The 18,855-nt window shown below is 63.5% G+C and overlaps 1 protein-coding gene across 6 annotated transcripts in view; it reads left to right on the top strand.

Moving 5' to 3' along the window:
• IKZF1 (IKAROS family zinc finger 1) overlaps positions 1 to 18,402 on the top strand; it is a 79,189-nt gene extending 60,787 nt beyond the window's left edge. For 4 of the 6 annotated variants that reach the window (XM_070424850.1, XM_070424846.1, XM_070424847.1 and 1 more), the window contains 3 exons: positions 3,490 to 3,615; positions 6,879 to 7,013; positions 15,519 to 18,402. In XM_070424850.1, the coding sequence (XP_070280951.1) occupies positions 3,490 to 3,615; positions 6,879 to 7,013; positions 15,519 to 16,219 (962 nt within the window). In that variant the 3' untranslated portion in view covers positions 16,220 to 18,402. The remainder of the gene's footprint in view (positions 1 to 3,489; positions 3,616 to 6,878; positions 7,014 to 15,518) is intronic. The other 2 variants (XM_070424851.1, XM_070424849.1) reach the window with 1 other exon arrangement.
• Positions 18,403 to 18,855: the final 453 nt, after the last annotated feature.

Raw genomic sequence — 18,855 nt, 5'->3', positions numbered from 1 at the left:
ACCTCCCGGGCGGCACCGATCGGAGGGGCCGCCCCTGGAGCAGGGCAGGGTTTCCTGGGCTCAGACCCTCTCCCTCCCCAAGGGGAGCGCGTGTAGTTAGTGTCGGGTCCAGGGGTCTCTTCTGTGTCCGTGGATGTGTCCCCATGTGCCAGGCAGCCCAGCACCCCCTCTCCGGGAGGAGACAGGTGCCAGGCAGCAAAGCCCCCCTCCCCGTGCGGTGACGCAGTGTCCGAGGGGCGGGGAGCACGCGGGGAGGGCGGTCTCTGGGTGGGAGGCCTCAGGGAGACTCCAGCAGGAAAGGCCCGAGTGCAGGCTGAGAGGGGAGGCCTGACTCACCTTCGGAGACGCCCCGGATGCGCAGTTCAGCAAGTGGCCCCGAGAGGGGCCCGGGCGCCGGTGAGCACGCGCTGTGGACGCCGGTGACGGTCCTGCCAGCACAGCCGCGGAGTTCACCCGGGAACAAGGGGCTGGGGTCCCGGAGCCCCAGGCGTCCCCTCTCCGTCCTGACCTCCTTCCTGGTCATCCGTAAGGAGGAGGCTCCCAAAACACTCGTGGTTGTTCACTTGTGACCGTTGGGGTGAGGGTCTTAAAATCTGCCAGGAAAGGAGCGGCTCCTCCCAGCGAGCGAGCAGGTCAGCCAGGGTCACCGTGGGGTCAAGGTCACCACCCCATCCGGGACGGGGCAGGCGCTGCAGGCGACCGGGGCGTTCTCCCGTGGAGGAGACGGGGCCTCCCCACAGTGGGAGGGTGGTGAGCGACAGTGGCCGTCTCTCCTGTTTCCGTGTGTTGGTAACGAGAGGCACGTGCTGTCCCGTGGCGTGAAGGCGTACAGGCACTAAGTGGCAAGCAGGGCCCGTCAGGCCTCAGGTGTGACGCTGCGGCCTGGGGCCACGCCTGCCAGGTGGTCGGGATGGGGCGTGGCAGACCCCGTGGCTGAGGGGCCAGGCAGACATCAGCCAGGTGACGGGCACCGGCCGGGGAGGAGGCACGCCTTCCCCCCGGGCTCGTCCTCAGCTCACGGCGTCCGGGGTGGCGCTGACGGACAACAGAATCTCTCCTGCATCCTCGTCAGTCCCAGGAGCGTGGGGGGCTGCCCTGTCCTGCCTCCTGTGACGCTCAGGGGAGCAGGTTGGTATTTTAGGGCAGTGGTCGGCAAACCGCGGCTCATGAGCCACATGCGGCTCTTTGGCCCCTTCAGTGTGGCTCTTCCACAAAATACCGGCGACGCCTGCCTGTTCCTTCAAGGCGGCCTGCTCTCCGCTGTGTGAGGAATGCTCGGCGACAGAGGTGGGCTGTACGCCTGCTGGGGCCACGATGAGCGAGGGGGCCATCCTGTCATGAGAAAGCCATCCTGCCCCCAGGCTGCTGGTCACTCTGACGTCTCCCGGTGCCGTGGACGCACGGCTCTCAGGAAAAGGATTCAGGAATGTGGCCGCCTCCCGTGCTGGGGAAACAGCCACTGCTCCACCTGCCAACGACTCCATCCGGCTCCTGGCTTCCCAGCGGCTGTGCCGAGTAGCGAGGTCCCTGCAGAACTGCCCGACACTGACAGCGGGGGGGCCCTTCCTTCGGCACCGCTTCCCGGGAAGTTGCGTGTTTCGCCAGACTTTCTCCCCTGGAGAGCACCGGGCGATGCTTCTCTGTGCGCGTCAGTTCCGCTGTCAGTGGACGCGTTTCTTAGGTCCAGAGTCCACACCAATCACATACGCAGTGACGGGCACCCAGACCCCAGGACGTATTCCCGGACCTTTGCTGAGGTTCTGGCTTTTCCAGGAAAGGACGCGAGGGGCTCTCTAAGGGCTACTTGTCCCAAAGGAACACGCAGCTCAGGCAGCGTCCTGTATCTCAGCGGGATTCCCTTGGTGTTAGGGATACGGTGCCTTCTGCAGGTGACGGTCCTTTCTCCTACTGAACGTTCCGGAACGCTGTGGGGTTTGTCTCGGTCTCCGGAACCGTCGCTTCTGTCCACCTGCGGACAATACAAGCTTCGGTTGCCCATTTCACCCAACATGCCTACTCGGATGGTTTTGATTTTTATGTGAGACTTTCAAGTGAGTGAATCCAACGTGAGGAGGAGGAAGGAGACAACGCTGGTCTGAGAATCAAAGTGCACATTCTTCTTCTTTGGTTAACCCTCACCCCAGGATATTTTCCCATTGATTTTAGAGAGAGGGAGAGAGAGAAACATCGATGTGAGAGAAACACACCGATGGGTTGCCTCCTGCACGCGCCCTGGACAGGGCCTGGGCCGGGGAGGAGCCTGCAACTGAGGTACGTGCCCTTGACCAGACTCGAACCCGGCACCCTTCGGTCTGCAGGCCAACGCTCTATCCACTGAGCCACACCGGCCAGGGTGGCAGCACATGTTCTTTATCGAAGTCATTGAAGACCTTTGTCTGTCTCACCCCGTAAAGGTCTGGTAGGAAAGTCTGGAACTCAGGCCCGGGGGAATCCTAATCCCCTTCCCACAGCCCTGCCCCATAAAGGACTCACCGCCTGGAGCCGCCGCCCGCCCTGCGTGGCATTTGCATTTACCTCGTCATCCGTGACAGCTAAGCAGGGCGAGAGCTCCCGTCCTCCGGACACTGCCCACCGGCCAGTGCTCAGCAGCCGCAGGTGGCTGGTGGCCGCCCCGTTGGACGCGCAGTAGAGCAGGGCCCCTTCGCAGAGCGTCCAGCTGGATGGGACGGATCCGGAAACCTCGCCCTCCTGCGGGCCTTCAGGAGAAACACAGAACTTGAAGTGAGACAAGACAATGCCGTTTGGAAAATACATGCTCACGGCGTTGAAGATACTCATCGCCGTGGTTTCCTGAGGCCTCCGTCACCCCGCTTCTGCTCGGTGGAGTTTCCTCGGGGTGCCTTAGGTCTGGCCCCGGGGACAGGAGTCCGACCGAGGAAAAGAATCTCTTTTTTTAAAAATATATTTTTATTGATTTCAGAGAGGAAGGAAGAGGGAGAGAGAGATAGAAACATCCATGATGAGAGAGCATCATGGATCGGCTGCCTCCTGCAAGCCCCCCAACTGGGGATCGAGCCCACAACCTGGGCCTGTGCCCTTGACCAGAATCGAACCTGGGACCCTTCAGTTCACAGGCCGACGCTCTATCCACTGAGCCACACCGGCGAGGGCAAGAATCTTATATGACTGGCCAGCACGCGCCTCCCTCCCACCTCTGCCTGGGGACCCCACCCCTGTCACACCGCGGGGGCGCGTTCCCTCCCGGTGGAGGACAGCGATTTCCGCAGGAGAGACGTGGTCAGGAGCGGGGCGAGCGCAGGGGGAGCGGGACTCGCAGGGGTCCTGAGAGCATCGAGGAGACCCTGGCGTTGGCCTGGTGGCGGCTGGCAGTTCTGGCCGGTCCCGGCGCTCTGAGCTCTGAGGGAGGGCCCGCTGCCGCCTGGCTGACGACTGTGTTGCATGCCCCCCCCCCCCCCACCCCGAGGCCGGCGTTTAATCGGGGTCTCGAACTCGGTTCTGTCTCTGCAGTTGGTAAACCTCACAAATGTGGATATTGTGGCCGGAGCTATAAGCAGCGAAGCTCCTTAGAGGAACATAAAGAGCGCTGCCACAACTACTTGCAAACCATGGGCCTTCCCAGCACGCTCTACCCAGGTAAGCGCCCGCCCGCCCGCCTGCCCGCCGGGAGGGAGCCGCCCGCCCAGGAGCCTCGTCCCCAGAGGGGCGCGACCGCGAACCCCGCCCCCTGAAATCTGGGGAAGTTTCTAAGATACTAGTGACCGTTGACATTTTGGGGTTTGTTTTTTTGTGTGTGTTTTTTTAATTTTTGGTAACTTTTGTTTTTGATCCTCACCCAAGGAGTAAGGATATTTTTTCCATTGGTTTTTAAAGAGTGGAGCGGGGGAGAGGAAAGAGAGAGAAACATCGACGTGAAAGAAACACATCGATGGGCTGCCTCCCACTCGCGCCCCAACCGGGGCCTGGGATTGAACCTGCAACCGAGGTACACGCCCTTGACCGGGAATCGGGCCTGTGACCCTTCAGTCTGTGGCCGGCGCTCTGACCGCTGGGCGACACCCGCCAGGGCTGGGAAATGGTTTTTAGCCGGGAGTACTGGTTGCTTCTTTGTGCCGAGTCGCCAAGCCAGGACGTGAACACGCTGGAGAGACGGCCTGCGTGAGGTGTGTCCACTCAGCTCCCAGGCTGTCCCGGCCGTGGGCGCGAGAGCACGGCTGGACGTGGCCCCGCGGTCGGCAGCGCGCGGCACAGCTCTGGCGACGCTCACCTGTGAAGTGAAAACGGCCACGCCCCGGGCGGTGTGGCTCAGTGGGCAGAGCGCCGGCCCTCAGACCTGAAGGGTCGCAGGTTCGGTTCCGGTCAAGGGCACGCACCGTGTTTGCAGGTTCCATCCCCTGCCCTGGTCTGGGCGTGTGCGGGAGGCAGCCAACCCCTGAGTCTCTCTCACATCCGTGTTTCTCTCGGCCTCTCCCGCTCCGTCCACTCTTTCTAAACATGAATGGAAAACATCCCCGGGGGAGGGTTAACCAAAAGAAAAAAAATACGGGAGTGACACTTCCTGCCGGGCCGACGGCACAGGAAGAACCGAGAGGAGGAGCCGGCGTGAGAGCGTGGAGCGTCCACACGGTCACACATGTACCGGGACACGGGGTTAGGGCACCCAGGTGCTGCCCCCCGACACTCCGTTCTCTTCTGCCCTCCATGGCAGTCGGCGGAGACGTCGACCGTCCGTGTGCTCGATGGTCAGAGTCACTGCATCCTGCCATGGCCGCTTGGCGCTCCGGGAGCCTGGAGTCCCTCCCGGGATGTCCTCGAGGCGAGAGGCTCCAGGTGGGCTCGTGCTGGCGAAGGCCCTGGGGACCCACAGAGGCACATGGATGAGTCCCCGGAGACGGCGGCTGGGATGGGGGCAGGTGGGGGGCGGGGCTCCTGGCTGCTGGGCGTGGCTGTGCCCTCCCTGCCTCCGGTCCCCTGTCCTTCCCACGCCCCCACCCGCCCAGGGGGCGCCCGCACAGGCTCTCCCCTCCGTCCCCTCAGCCGGGCCGGGCCTTGGGATGAGGTGCAGACAAGGGGGCATACAGGGTGTGAGAGGAGTGTTGGTGACCACAGCAGCTCTGAGTCAAGAGCACCCTGGTCACTGTCGTACAGGGGCCCTTTGAGGGAACGGGGGGGGGGGGGGGGCAGAGTGGCCAGGAGCTGGGAGCTGGGGCTGGCGTGTCCCTCACTGAGATGGCCCTGAGGTTCCCTCAGGACCCAGCCTCCTGGCAGAGGGGAAACCAGGCCCTCGGAGAGGGAGGGGACGGAGCCTACGGAAGTCCGTCGGGGGGAGTGCGACCGGCGAAGGGAGGGGTTTGGGCATCGGGTTGGCCGTGTAATAAACACACGTTCCTCGTGTCCAGTGTGACGTACACGGTGCCGTGGACCAAGCAGAGAGAGATTTTCTCACCGTGGCTCTCAGAGCGCCCAGCGAAGACAGAACGATGAGAAACAACCGTATCGGGCAGTGCGAGGGCATGAGGAAGAGCCACGCGGAGGCCAGAGAGATGGGGGGGTGTCCCTCAGACCCGGGCGTGGCCAGCACCACAGGAGCTTGGGCATCTTGCTGGCACCTGGGGGCCGTGTAGCAGGAAGGACCCTGGGAAAGTCGGTGGGGAGTTGGCGGCTTTGCAAGCAGAGCGCTGTCTGGTGCCTGTTAAACTGCAGCTGCAACTCGGGGCTCCTCGAGGGACAGACGGCCGGGGGGAGAGGCTGCAGGATCCGCTTCCCATGCATCCGGGGGTCAGATGGGCTTGGAGGCCGGACAGGGGCACTGAGCAGGGAGGGGGGCCCACGGGGGTCAGATGGGCTTGGGGGCCGGACGGAGGCACTGAGCATCGGAGGGGGGTCCCCGGGGGTCAGATGGGTTTGGGGGCCGGACAGGGCACTGAGCATCGGAGGGGGGTCCCCGGGGGGTCAGATGGGCTCGGAGGCCGGACGGAGGCACTGAGCATGGAGGGGGGTCCACGCGTCCTCAGCCCCGTGTCTGTGGGTAAATCGTGGGGAGATGGAAGGGTTCCACTTCCAGACGAGACCCTGCAGGAGGCAGCGCTGTGTCCTCCGCGGGGAAGAGAGACGCAGGCATGAGGAGAACCGAGGCCACAGGCTCCCCGCCCGCGGCTCCCTCTGGCTCTGACCCTCGCAGTCTCCGTGGCCCTGGGTTTTCCTGCGGCTCAGGGTCCAAGCGGAGCCCGCTCTCCCCGTGCTGCCAGGGCCTGCCGCGGCGTCCTGAGCGTCATCTCTGCCCCTCCGTCAGTCCGTCCGTCCATCGTCCGTCCGCGGGCTTGGGGAGGGGGCGGGCCGGGCTTGCTGGCTCTGGCTTCCCTCGGTTCTCAGAGGCCCCTCAGGCTTGGCCGGGGTGGGGGTCGGGGAGTATTCGAAACGCTAAGGGGACGGGTCAGGGGGACACAGTCATCACCGTCCACTCTTGGGGACAGTGGTGAGGCCCGGCCCTTGGGTGTTGGGGGCGGACGTGCAGACCAGGGGGGCCTGGAGTGGGTGGCTCTGGGCAGCTCTGTCCCTGGCCGGTCACTGCTGAAGGCCTGGCTACTTTTTAAAAAAATATTTTTATTGATTTCAGAGAGGAAGGGAGAGGGAGATAGAAACACCAATGATGAGAGAGAATCATGGGTCGGCTGCCTCCTGCACGCCCCACACTGGGGATCAAGCCCATGACCCGGGCCTGTGCCCCGACCGGGAATCAAACCCTGACCTCCTGGATCATAGGTGGACGCTCAGCCCCTGAGCCAGGCCGGCCGGGCGAGGGCCTGGCTTTGTAGGCCTCTAACGCGTGTCAGATGGACGCTGGGCGACCGTGCGGTCCCGTCAGCGTTCCTGAGCGCCCTCCGTGTCTTTGGTTCTAGTTATTAAAGAGGAGGCGAACCACGGCGAGGCGGCCGAGGACCTGTGCAAGGCGGGCGCCGAGCGAGCCCTCGTGCTGGACAGACTCGCAAGTAACGTCGCCAAACGTAAGAGCTCTCTGCCTCAGAAATTCGTTGGTAAGAGTTCCACGTTTGCTGTCTCTTAAACACAACGGTGTGGGTGTGAGCCTCCGGCGCCTAGCGGAGGGTCGGAGCAAGCAGCGCTGGCTCCTGGGAGAAAGCAGAAGAGGGGGGGCCTTCCTTCACGCCTGGGCTTTCCCCAAGGGGCTCACACAGGACAGACGTTCCCCCGGGGGCTCAGCCAGACGGTGTCAGGAGGGCCAGGCACTGGCTGGGACCTGCCTGTGGTCACTCGGTGGGCACTGGGGGTGGCGGGTCCGTGGGCCCCGGGTCCGAGTGTGGACACTGGGGGTGGCGGGTCCGTGGGCCCAGGGTCCGAGTGTGGACACTGGGGGTGGCGGGTCCGTGGGCCCCGGGTCCGAGCGTGGACACTGGGGGTGGCGGGTCCGTGGGCCCAGGGTCCGAGTGTGGACACTGGGGGTGGCGGGTCCGTGGGCCCCGGGTCGGAGCGTGGACACTGGGGGTGGCGGGTCCGTGGGCCCAGGGTCCGAGCATGGACACTGGGGGTGGCGGGTCCGTGGGCCCAGGGTCCGAGTGTGGACACTGGGGGTGGCGGGTCCGTGGGCCCAGGGTCGGAGCGTGGACACTGGGGGTGGCGGGTCCGTGGGCCCAGGGTCCGAGTGTGGACACTGGGGGTGGCGGGTCCGTGGGCCCCGGGTCGGAGCGTGGACACTGGGGGTGGCGGGTCCGTGGGCCCAGGGTCCGAGTGTGGACACTGGGGGTGGCGGGTCCGTGGGCCCCGGGTCGGAGCGTGGACACTGGGGGTGGCGGGTCCGTGGGCCCAGGGTCCGAGCATGGACACTGGGGGTGGCGGGTCCGTGGGCCCAGGGTCGGAGCGTGGACACTGGGGGTGGCGGGTCCGTGGGCCCAGGGTCCGAGTGTGGACACTGGGGGTGGCGGGTCCGTGGGCCCCGGGTCCGAGCGTGGACACTGGGGGTGGCGGGTCCGTGGGCCCCGGGTCCGAGCGTGGACACTGGGGGTGGCGGGTTCGTGGGCCCAGGGTCCGAGCGTGGACACTGGGGGTGGCGGGTCCGTGGGCCCAGGGTCCAAGCGCGGCCTGGCTCGGCCTGGCTCACGGCACAGCCGGCACCCCAGTCTGAGCGGGCGCGGCCGTTGTCACACGGAGCGCCCTGCCCCCGCCCTCGCAGGGTCCTGAGCAGACTCGGGCAGCGCCTGCCGGGAGGAGAGCCCTGGAGAGGGGCCCGGCCGGGCGTGCGCTCCCAGGGGCACCTCCACCTGTGCCGGGCCGTGAGGGCGCGCGGGGCCCCGCCCGCAGGAGGGTGCCGCCCGCTGTGGGTGATGGGCAGACGCACCGAGCATCACCAGGCCGCACAGGAGGGCAGACCAGAGGGCAGAGGCACGGCTGGAGCCACCTGGGTGTCGGTCACGGCCACGTGCTAACACGGTGGCCTTGGTTTAGTCTCTGTGTCTCACGGGGTTTTGTAAAGTAAGGCCAAGGTTGTGAGAACATTTAGCAACTGTCAATATTAGGTCAACTGTTACCACTGGGATAAAATAGACAGAGGACAGGGCGGGGCCCTCAGGGAGGAGCACAGAGCTCTAAAGGGAGGACTGTCGGTGGCTGCGGGTTGAGAAGGTGGCGGAAGGAAGTTAAAGACACTTTTGCAAACCACCGGCTGGGACGCTGGGGAGCCGCCCACACGTGTGAGCTGCAGGCTGTGCCCAGGAGCCCTGCGCTTCCTGAGCAGCGTGGGGCGGAGTCGTGGGCCACAGGAGGCTGCTGGCCATGGGCGTCAAGTCCCCTGGGCTGGGGGGAGGGGGGTTGCGGGGCTCACCCCTGGGCTGAGGGGGTGCAGGGCTCACCCCTGGGCTGAGGGGGTGCGGGGCCCACCCCTGGGCTGAGGGGGTGCGGGGCCCACCCCTGGGCTGAGGGGGTGCGGGGCCCACCCCAGGGCTGAGGGGGTGCGGGGCCCACCCCTGGCGGTAGGACAGTGGCTGTCGGGGACCAGGGAGAGGCAGCAGGGCGGACGCAGCGAGAGGCCAGAGGCTCGTTGGGGTCACTGCCTCTGGGAAGGGGTGCTGGGCGGCTTCCTCCTCGCCCTGCCAAGGCCTCTGTGGGGAAGGTGGGCTGGTTTGAGCTTTTGGAGGCTCCGCCCCGTGAGCCTCTGTGGGACCCCTGCCGCTGCCGCGGGGAGACCCCAGGGTAGGTGCTGTCTTGAGGCGTCGGAGCTCCCACGTTTAAAAAAAAAGAAGCCGGCTCCTGGGCCATGAGGCTGTGCAGGCCTCAGTGTGCGCAAAACAACCATCAGAAGGCGGCCGCAGCCATGTGCCTGTGTGTGCCTGCGTGTGCCTAGCCGTGTGCCTGTGTGTGCCTGCATGTGCCTAGCCGTGTGCCTGTGTGTGCCTAGCCGTGTGCCTGCATGTGCCTAGCCGTGTGCCTGCCCGTGTGCCTGCCGTGTGCCTGCCGTGTGCCCTGTGCCTGCCGTGTGCCCTGTGCCTGCCGTGTGCCGTGTGCCTGCCGTGTGCCTGCTGTGTGCCTGCCGTGTGCCTGCCGTGTGCCTGCCCGTGTGCCTGCCCTGTGCCTGCCGTGTGCCTGCCCGTGTGCCTGCCGTGTGCCTGCCCGTGTGCCTGCCCTGTGCCTGCCCGTGTGCCTGCCGTGTGCCTGCCGTGTGCCATGTGCCTGCCGTGTGCCTGCCGTGTGCCGTGTGCCTGCCGTGTGCCGTGTGCCTGCCGTGTGCCATGTGCCTGCCGTGTGCCCTGTGCCTGCCAGTGTTTCCCCGGAGGCTGGCGATGCCAGGCTTTTCTAAAACAACGGCCCTCAGTGGTGGGAGCTCAGTTCCCCTCCCACCTGAGCGCACCTTCTCCTCTGCAGTCAAACGGGAGGTGGGTCTCCAGGTCCCTTTAGCGCTGGACGGGCTTATCCTGGATGTAAACTCAGAGGCGAGGGAGGAGCTGTTGTCACACGCTGGCCGGTAAGGGGGCGGAGCCGTGGAGAGCCTCCAGGTTTGCATCCGAGAGGCCGGCTGGTGCCCGGGAGCTCACCACCGGGCTCAGCGGCCCCATCTGTGAGGGGCCTGACGCCTCCTGCCCAGGGCTGTTCTGAGGACCCACAGGCCCGAGGGGGCGGCAGTGCTCTTCACACTGGACGCGCCTTAGAACCTAATTTGTGGCCTGTGATTAAAATTAAACTTGGACATGAGTGTAAGTAAGTATTGGTTCTGGTGGCGCATTCCTTGCCATCACAGAAGTCATCCTCTGAGAGCCTCAGACACAGTCCGCGGGACTAGCGTGCCCGGCCAGAAAGGGGCCGCGTTCCATAGCAGTGCCGACCGCCGCCTTTAGTCTGTTTGGTGGTTGTGGTGAGAAGAAGAATAAGAAACTAACAATGAGCAGTAACCCTGCTGCCCCTTATAATCATCTCAGTAAACGTCTTCTAAGAAGTTTCCTTTTCCTTTTTAATTAAAAAAACACACACCCTATTGCATTACTTAGATGACATGTGGCTAATAGAAAGGATTTCAATGCAAAGATGAATATTTTAAAATCCCCACGAAACCCAGTATCCAGAAACCACAGTGTTCAGAGCAGCTGAGATTCGTCCCAAACAACCTCTCACTCCTACGCCCGAGTCCGTGAGCAGCGGGCGATGCACAGGGGCGTCCAGAGCGTCAGGTAAACAGTGAGGGTGCTGGCCGGCCTGTGGCAGACGCTGCTTCCGAAAGCCCCACTGACTCGTGTCGGAAGTGTGAGAGGCAAACAGGAACCCACTGGCTCGTCCTCAAATAAATATTTCCCCACAAAAGGTATTTTTTAATATTTTTATTGGCTTCAGAGAGGAAGGGAGAGGGAGAGAGAAACATCAATGCTGAGAGAGAATCATGGATCGGCTGCCTCCTGCAGGCCCCCTCCTGGGGATCGAGCCCACAACCTGGGCCTGTGCCCTGACGGGGAATCGAACCCTGACCTCCTGGTTCATAGGTCAATGCTCAACCAACTGAACCACACCAGCCAGGGACAAAAAGATATTTTAAAGGCTTTCTCTAAGATTAAACAGATATGCGTGAAAAACATTAAAACATTCACATTATTTTTAACTCATTGGCATCCCTTTGGCCGTATCTCCTGACTCCTCGCTTTGAAGTAAGTGTAGGGGCATCGCCCACCTCCAGGGCCCAGCTGTGTGTCCACGTTCCCCTTGTCTGGCTCCCGAATGTCACACCCTCCTGGGACCAGAATCCTCACCGTTTAGCCGTTTATTATTCACTCCGTATTTACAGAGAGTGGAGGCGCAGGCCTGGTTGTCCTGCAGCTGTTTTGTTTTTTAGTTTTTTCACAGTTACATTTGCTGTTGTGTGAGCTTCAGGGGGCCGTGTTTCTGTCGGGTCAGTCATCGCTTCATGGCTTGGACCTCACAGTCACGCAACGTTTTGCAGGAAAAGCCGCGAGGCGTTGTGCGTCCACCGCCGTCGGTGTTGGCGGCGGCCGCCCGCTGCCTTCCTACCTGCAGAGCCCTGGGCCTCGTGGGTGGCGTGGGGACCCTCTGTGTCCCCGAGAGCCTCTCAGAGCCAAGATGATGATGGCGCGACCTCGTCTTCTCCCGAAATCCCGCGAGAGCGCTTTCCTCAACCTTGGCGTTGCGTGTCCCCCCCGGGACGGGACCTGGAGCTTCGAGCTCGGGTTTGAGTTTCCCAGCGTGTGACCCTGGGGACTCCCGTGTCCCCTTTATTTCTGGAAAGTTCTCTTCTCGGAGGGCATCTCTGTCCCCTCTCCCGCGGTCTCCCAGGGGGCCACCAGCTCTCCTGTCGGGTCGCCTGTCCTGCATGTCTGTTAGGACGTCACCCTCTCTCTTCTCTGCGTGCGCCCCCGGGCTGTGCTTGCCTCTGTCCGTGCCTGCACGGCCTCGTCTGTTCTGTTCCCTGCTGCCTGGGCCCACGTGCTGACTCGGAGGCCACGCTGTTAGGATGGGCTCGGGCGGAGACCGCAGCTCCTGCAGGGCATCCTGTTGTTGAGACAATCAGCCTTCCGGGACCTTCTCTGGGGTCCGAGGCACGAAGCCCCGACAGCCGCTTCCTCTCTTCTGTGAAGTACGCGCCTCTCCGGGGCAGCTCGCTCGGCGGCTGTGCGGCTTCCTCTCTCCCTTTGAACCGCCCGAAGGTGCTCTCGCAGCAAGAGCACGTGGCTTTTCATCTCCTCGTTCTTCTCGGGCTGGTGCCTTCGACTGATGGCCCAACATCCTTCCCACTGTATCTGGGGCGTTTCCTGTGAGAGCTGCCTATGGGCGCCTCTGAATCTTGAAAGAACGCCGAGGGGGTGGGAGTCGGGTGAGGCGGAGCGTAGTTGTTAAAGGCTGTCTCTTTTATGTAAATATCTATTGATTTTCTTTTTAGAGAGAGAGGAAGGGAGAGGGATGGATGAGAGAGAAACAGCATCGATCGGCTGCCTCCTGCACACCCCCCACAAGGGAGGGAGCCCGCAACCCGGGCCTGTGCCCTGACCGGGAATCGAACCGACGGCCTCTTGGCTCCTGGGTCGATGCGCAACCACTGAGCTACACTGGCCGGGCTGAAAGGCCTCTCTCGGCTCGCTCCCCCTCGTGCTGAGATGGGGTTAAATGCCCTCCACTCCTCGGCACGGACCCTGGTGGGGCGGGCTTCCCACCCCCGGGCGTGGGCCCTCCGCACAGGGGGCGGCTTCACCGCGAGGACCCCTCGGGCTCCGCGGTCCCGGGCACCTGTCCCCGGGGACCTCAGAGGTGGCCGCGGTGTTTGCTGGGCGTGGCGAGAAGCACCTGCCGCCCGGATGCTGAGCTGATGTAGGGTTGGCGGTGCGGGGGCTGGGCTGTTCCCACGGGAGGATTGGGAGGTGAGGTGAGCACCCAGGCCAGGTGCTCCCTCCTTGGTCCTGGACTTGCCCACACACGTCTCCTCAGGACCTGCCTCTCTTCCCCGGTCGCCCCGGGATTGGGGGGTTCATTTTCTCCTTTGTGGGATGTCAGGGAGCAGGAGTCCTGAGGCTGTGTCACTCGCCACCATCTTCCGAAACGTGTGTGTGTGTGTGTGTGTGTCCCCCACATCCGTCTGTTGTCGACACCAAGCTTTAAAACATCTGGCTTCGCTGGTGCCCCGGGGAACCGGAGGGCCGTGACCTTGGGGGGAGCAGGGTGGCTTGGGGGGCCACAGGCACTTTTACGTTTATGAGAATTGTCCGCAGGGCCATGCCCGCCCCCCCTCCCCACCAGATCTGGCGAGGGAAGGCTGGGCGTGCGCCCGAGCGGCCACATCCTGTCCGGGTGAGGGTAAGGACTTAGCACCTCAACCCCACACGGGGCAGTCGTGGTTTCCGTCCTGCCGTCCGCCCCCTCCGCGGGCCGCCTTGGTGCCCTCACCCCCTGGCACGGGCAGCCCTGCTGGCCAAGGGGGCGGCTGGCCGCCCACCAGGTCTCAGGACCGCCCGGCACGTTGTCAGGGCCTGTGCCTCCCTGACCCCCACCCCCCTGTGCCTCCCTGACCCCCACCCCCCTGTGCCTCCCTGACCCCCACCCCCTCCCCCGTGTGTTAAAGTGAACGGAGCCAAGCCGTCATGTGATGAATGTCCGTTACAGGCGAGAAACCAGACCGTAGGACACTTGCAGGGGTGAGACCAACTCCTGGGCCATTACCGATGGTCACAGAGCTTTTTAAAGAATTATTAGTACCCTGGCTCAGTGGTTAGAGCGCCGGCCTGCGGACGAAGGGTCCCGGGTTCGATTCCAGTCAAGGGCACGTACCTCGGTTGCAGGTTCCTCCCCGGCCCGGGTGCCGGTCAGGGTGTGTGCAGGAAGCAACCAGTCCACGTGTCCCTCTCACATCGATGTTTCCCTCTCGGTCTCCCCCCTCCCACTCTCTCTAAAAATCAATGGAAAAACATGCTCGGGCAAGGGTTTTAAAAAGAACAAATAATAAGAATTATTAGCAAGTCCGCGAACTGTGGGGTGGTGTGTGGGGTAGTTGGTCCTTCCATGGCCCAGGTCTGGCAGGAGGCCCGGATGTCGGCGTCAGCGTGGAGGTGTGGGATCCTCCTGCCCCTCCTCCCGCCCCCCTCAGCTGTTGCCTGGGACTCCTGGGCGAGCCGGCGTGAGCTCCCTCCTCCGTCCCTCCCCCCTGCTCTTCCCTGGGGACCTGAGCCGGGCTTTCTCCCTTCAGCCCTCAGTGGCTTCAGTCGTCCTTTGGCCCAAGCCTCTGCGGGGTCTAGCCCTGCCCCCCGAGCCTGCACTGCCCCCCACTCTGTGCCCAGGGCTCGGGCCCCAGGACCTTCACCCGCCCCCAAGCTCCAGGCTCCTTCTGACCGGGTTCCTCTCGCTGCGGGACCCAGAGCCGCTCGCCGGCTGACCACACTCCCCGACCCGCTCACCGGGAGCCTGGGTGACACCGTCCAGAGGACTCGGGATGCACCGTGTAATCAAGCTTCGGGGTCCCCGCCCCCCCCCCCCCGCCCTCTGTGCTGCGAGGACGGGGACCATTCTTCCTGGCTCTCCTCTCTGTCCCGCTGTCGGGTCCGTAGATGTTCAGGGAAGATGTGTGGAAGGAAGGAAAGAGGTGTGGGGGGCGGGGGGGCGGGATGTAAATGGTCCCACACATGCGGCCTCGCGCTTCATATGACCTCCCCGCCTGGGAGCAGAGCAGCCCCGGGGCCTGACGGTGACTGTGACGTGACCCGCCCGCGTCCTTGGCTCCGCGCGGAGCTTACAACCCGTGTTCCCAGAAGGAGTCCTTCGAGGAAGTCCGTTTTCGCTCTTGATGAAAACGTTCGCTCCAAAGCTGCACAGATGTCAGCTCTGCGGGAATCAGCTTCCTGCAGACGGAGCTCAGGCGTGTGGGTCCGTGGGCGGCGCGTGCTCATGGCGGGTCCCGGGCAGTAGCTCCCGGGGCGTCTCCTGCCCGGTCACGTTTTGCCGGAGCAGGTGAGCGCGCCTCCCCCACCCGGTGCTCTCTGGTCTCTGCGGTGGCGGGTCCTGGGGCGGCGGCCGGGGGCGAGGCAGCGGGATCCCCCGTGGGGCGCGGGGCGCGGGGCGGGTGGGTCTGCGGGAGCCCCTCGCGTGGGTAGGAATTCCATCGCACAGGCGTGCGGTCCTCCCGCTGGTAGGCTTCCTCCCCGAAGAGCCAAGCTCCGCATGTAAACACATTATGTCATATTAGCCTGAGTTCGTGCGTTGCACGCTGTTGTGAACAACCACATCATCACACAGTTAATGGAATGAGTGTGTGACACGTTGAACATACCCGTTCCAGCGCTGAGCTCACAGGTGACCGTGTGTAATTAATACAAAGTTCTGTCTAGAGGAGACACGGCCCTGGTCCAGTCCGTTCGAATCTGTGCTGTAGGTGGACGGGCACCGTTTTGTTTCCCGACCCGTTTACTCATCTGTCCACCGGATCCCCCTAAGTGCCCCCCCAGGCGGGCTGCCAGGCTGCCCGGAGGCGGAGCTGCCTCGCCCTCCGCGGGCTGGGGGTTCGGGCTGTGTCGCCCCCGGTCCCGGCCTCGCTGATCGCCTGCCTCCCACAGGGGACAAGTGCCTGCCGGACGCGCCCTACGACGGCGGCAGCGGCTACGAGAAGGAGAACGAGCTGATGCAGACGCACGTGATGGACCAGGCCATCAACAACGCCATCAGCTACCTGGGCGCCGAGGCCCTGCGCCCGCTGGTGCAGACGCCCCCGGGCGGCGCCGAGGGGGGCGCGGTCCTCAGCCCCCTGTACCCGCTGCACAAGCCGCCCGGGGAGGCCGCGCGGGCCGGCCTGTCGGCCCAGGACAGCGCCGTGGAGAACCTGCTGCTGCTGTGCAAGGCCAAGAACCTGTCCTCCGAGCGGGAGGCCTCGCCCAGCCACAGCGGCCACGACTCCACCGACACGGAGAGCAACGAGGAGCACCGGGCCGGCCTCCTCTACCTGACCAACCACGGCGCGCACGCCCGCAACGGGCTGGCCATCAAGGAGGAGCTGCCGGCCTACGAGGTGCTGCGGGCCGCCTCCGAGGGCGCGCAGGACGCCCTCCGCGTGGTGGGCGCGGGCGGGGAGCCCCTCAAGGCCTACAAGTGCGAACACTGCCGCGTGCTCTTCCTCGACCACGTCATGTACACCATCCACATGGGCTGCCACGGCTTCCGCGACCCCTTCGAGTGCAACATGTGCGGCTACCACAGCCAGGACAGGTACGAGTTCTCCTCCCACATCACGCGGGGCGAGCACCGCTACCACATGAGCTAAGCGCAGCCCGCGGGCCAGGACCGCAGCGCCAGGCTGCCCGACGCTGCAATGTGGACCGGACCGACCAGACCAGGGCTCTCGTTTCCAGGATAGGGGTGGCTGTTGCTGTTTTTCTAAGTTGGCTATGAATTTGATCTGATGGGGTAACCGATCATGCAACCGTTGGCACGTTGATGTTTCTCTCTCCCCCCACCCCGCTTTCAGTTCAAAAAAATCCACAGAAATAATGCCCTCGGGTAAGGATTAACCAAAAAAAAAAAAAAAAAAAAGGATGGAGCCCACAGAGGTGGCATCCAGCGCCAGGGACTCTGTGCTCAGCACAGCCTGGCATTTTGAAACTGGCAGTGAGCACAACCGGCACCACGTGGCCGGGCACACCTGCCCCCGTGGCCGACGTCCACGCGAGAGCCTCCGTGGGCCCTGTGCGCTGCCCACCCGGCCCACGGTCAGGCGCTCGGCAGGAGCTGCTTTTCCCAGCGGCCTCGGGCAGGGCTGACCCGGAATTGTACGTAGCCCTTTGCTAAAACGCTTCCCCGCTCCTCACTGCCTCTTCTAGCCAATGCACTGCCCCTCTCCACCCTCCCTGTTGGGGTTTTCACTGGAACGCTGTTTCTCTGAAACACTGTATTTAAATAAGGTTCCCCAGGTTGGCAGCGGGCGATTCAATGATGTGGGGCCGGTGGCCATGCTCGGGCCTACGCTGCAGGGCTCCCTCGGACAGGAAGCCGGCCCCTGCCTGCCCTCCGCCTGGTCCTTCTGTGCTTGTCCTGCTGTTGGGCGGCGTGGGTGTGTGTCTCGGGTTTCCTACTCGCTCCCTGGGTTTAAAATGAACGTCAGGTGGTCCGGCCCGTGTGGGTCAGGGGTTGAGCATCGACCTATGAACCAGGAGGTCACAGTTTGATTCCCGGTCAGGGCACATACCCGGTGGCAGGCTCGATCCCCAATGTGGGGCGTGCAGGAGGCAGCCGGTCCATGATTCTCTCTCATCATTGATGTCTCTCTCTCTCCCTTCCTCTCTGACATCAATAAAAACATATTTTATTTTTATTTTATTTTTTTTAAATATATGTTTTATTGATTTTTTACAGAGAGGAAGGGAGAGAGATAGAGAGTTAGAAACATCGATGAGAGAGAAACATCGATCAGCTGCCTCCTGCACACCTCCTACTGGGGATGTGCCCGCAACCCAGGTACATGCCCTTGACCGGAATTGAACCAGGGACCCCTCAGTCCGCAGGCCGACGCTCTATCCACTGAGCCAAACCGGTTTCGGCAATAAAAACATATCTTAAAAAAGAAATAAGCCCCAGGGGAAGGAGGGTTGCAAGCCCCAGGCCAAACTGTTGGATATGAGGAGAATGCTCAGTTCGGCCTCACTGGCCTCCCCCAGCCCCAGCTTCCCTGGTGCAGGAAGCCTGCCCCTGCCCGGCCAGTCCCCCCGCCCCGTGGGGCTGAGCAGGGGCCTGACCTCGCTGGACGGCACTCGGGCGAAGGGCTGTCCCAGCCCCAGTCGCTTCGGGTACCAGGCTGTCCCGCGTCCGGCTCGGACGCAGTCGTATCACAAAACCGGAGTGTCCACTGGGAAACAGCCACCGGGATGGAGCTGGGAGGCTGTTCTTTTGTTTCGTTTTGTTTCGTTTTGTTTTGTTTCGTTTTGTTTCGTTTTGCTTTGTTTTGCTTTGTGTTTTCCTGTGTTTGAGATTTTCTTCTTGAGTTGGTAGCACCGACATTATCATTCTGAGACCAAAATGTTGACTTGTCACAAAATAAGAATTGGGTGAAAGGTGACATGAAATGGCCCGGCGGCCAGGCCAGGAAGCAGGTGCCTTCCTCGCGCCTGGGGTCCCAGGAGCAACCATGGGGAGCAGCTCTCCCCAAACCCTCCCATCTCAGCCTCCTCAGCGTGGGGTGTGGGGTGTTTTACTTTAAAAGGAGCCTGAAGCTATAGTTCAGAAGCCCGCATGCAGCCGTGCGATGGCTGCGTGGGCCCGCCAGGCCCCCTTGTCTGTGGGCGTGCAGCCAGGGCCCACAGCCGCCCACAGGCAACGGCACCTACGGGTCTGGGAGTGAAGAGAAGATGTTAAATTATTCCTGCAAGTGGAGAACCAGAGACCCTTTTGTACACATTTTGAGATGCCTCTGCTGTAGTCATAGAACCAATAAACTGTAGACTGCCTGCCTCACCATGACGTCCGCCTTGTCTAAGGGGAGGCGCTGCGCGGGGTGGTCCCTGTGGGCTCCGTCCCAGGCGGCCTGCGTGCGGCCGAGGGGGGGGTGGGGGCGGTTGTTCCCAGCCGCCTGAGCGCCTCCTGCCCCCTGTGCTGGGCATGGGGCCTGCGGGTGCATCACAGGGTGGGGCAGGTGGCAGGCCGCCAGGAGGACACCTGGCCTGCACGGCCCACCGGGGGTCGGGCCCACAGCCAGGGGCACAGAGGACAGAGGACGGTGACCAATGCAGCGCCTCCCACAGGGTCTTCACACGCACGCTGCACGCTCAGCCAGGGCTGGGGGTGCCCAGGGGCTCGGCTCCGCCCCAGAAGGGCATGACCGCCAACACACGCTGGGCGCCAGTCCTCCCTTCCGGAGAAATAGACAGGCGTCCTGTGGGTTCAGATCCAGGAGCAAGGGGAGGCGAG

This window comes from Myotis yumanensis, unplaced genomic scaffold (assembly GCF_028538775.1).
Source record: "Myotis yumanensis isolate MYYU_CA2020_CCGP unplaced genomic scaffold, mMyoYum1.0.hap1 SCAF_9, whole genome shotgun sequence".
NCBI lineage: Eukaryota > Metazoa > Chordata > Mammalia > Chiroptera > Vespertilionidae > Myotis > Myotis yumanensis.
The sequence above is the reverse complement of the archived record's forward strand: the minus strand, read 5'-3'. Positions and strand labels throughout refer to the sequence as shown.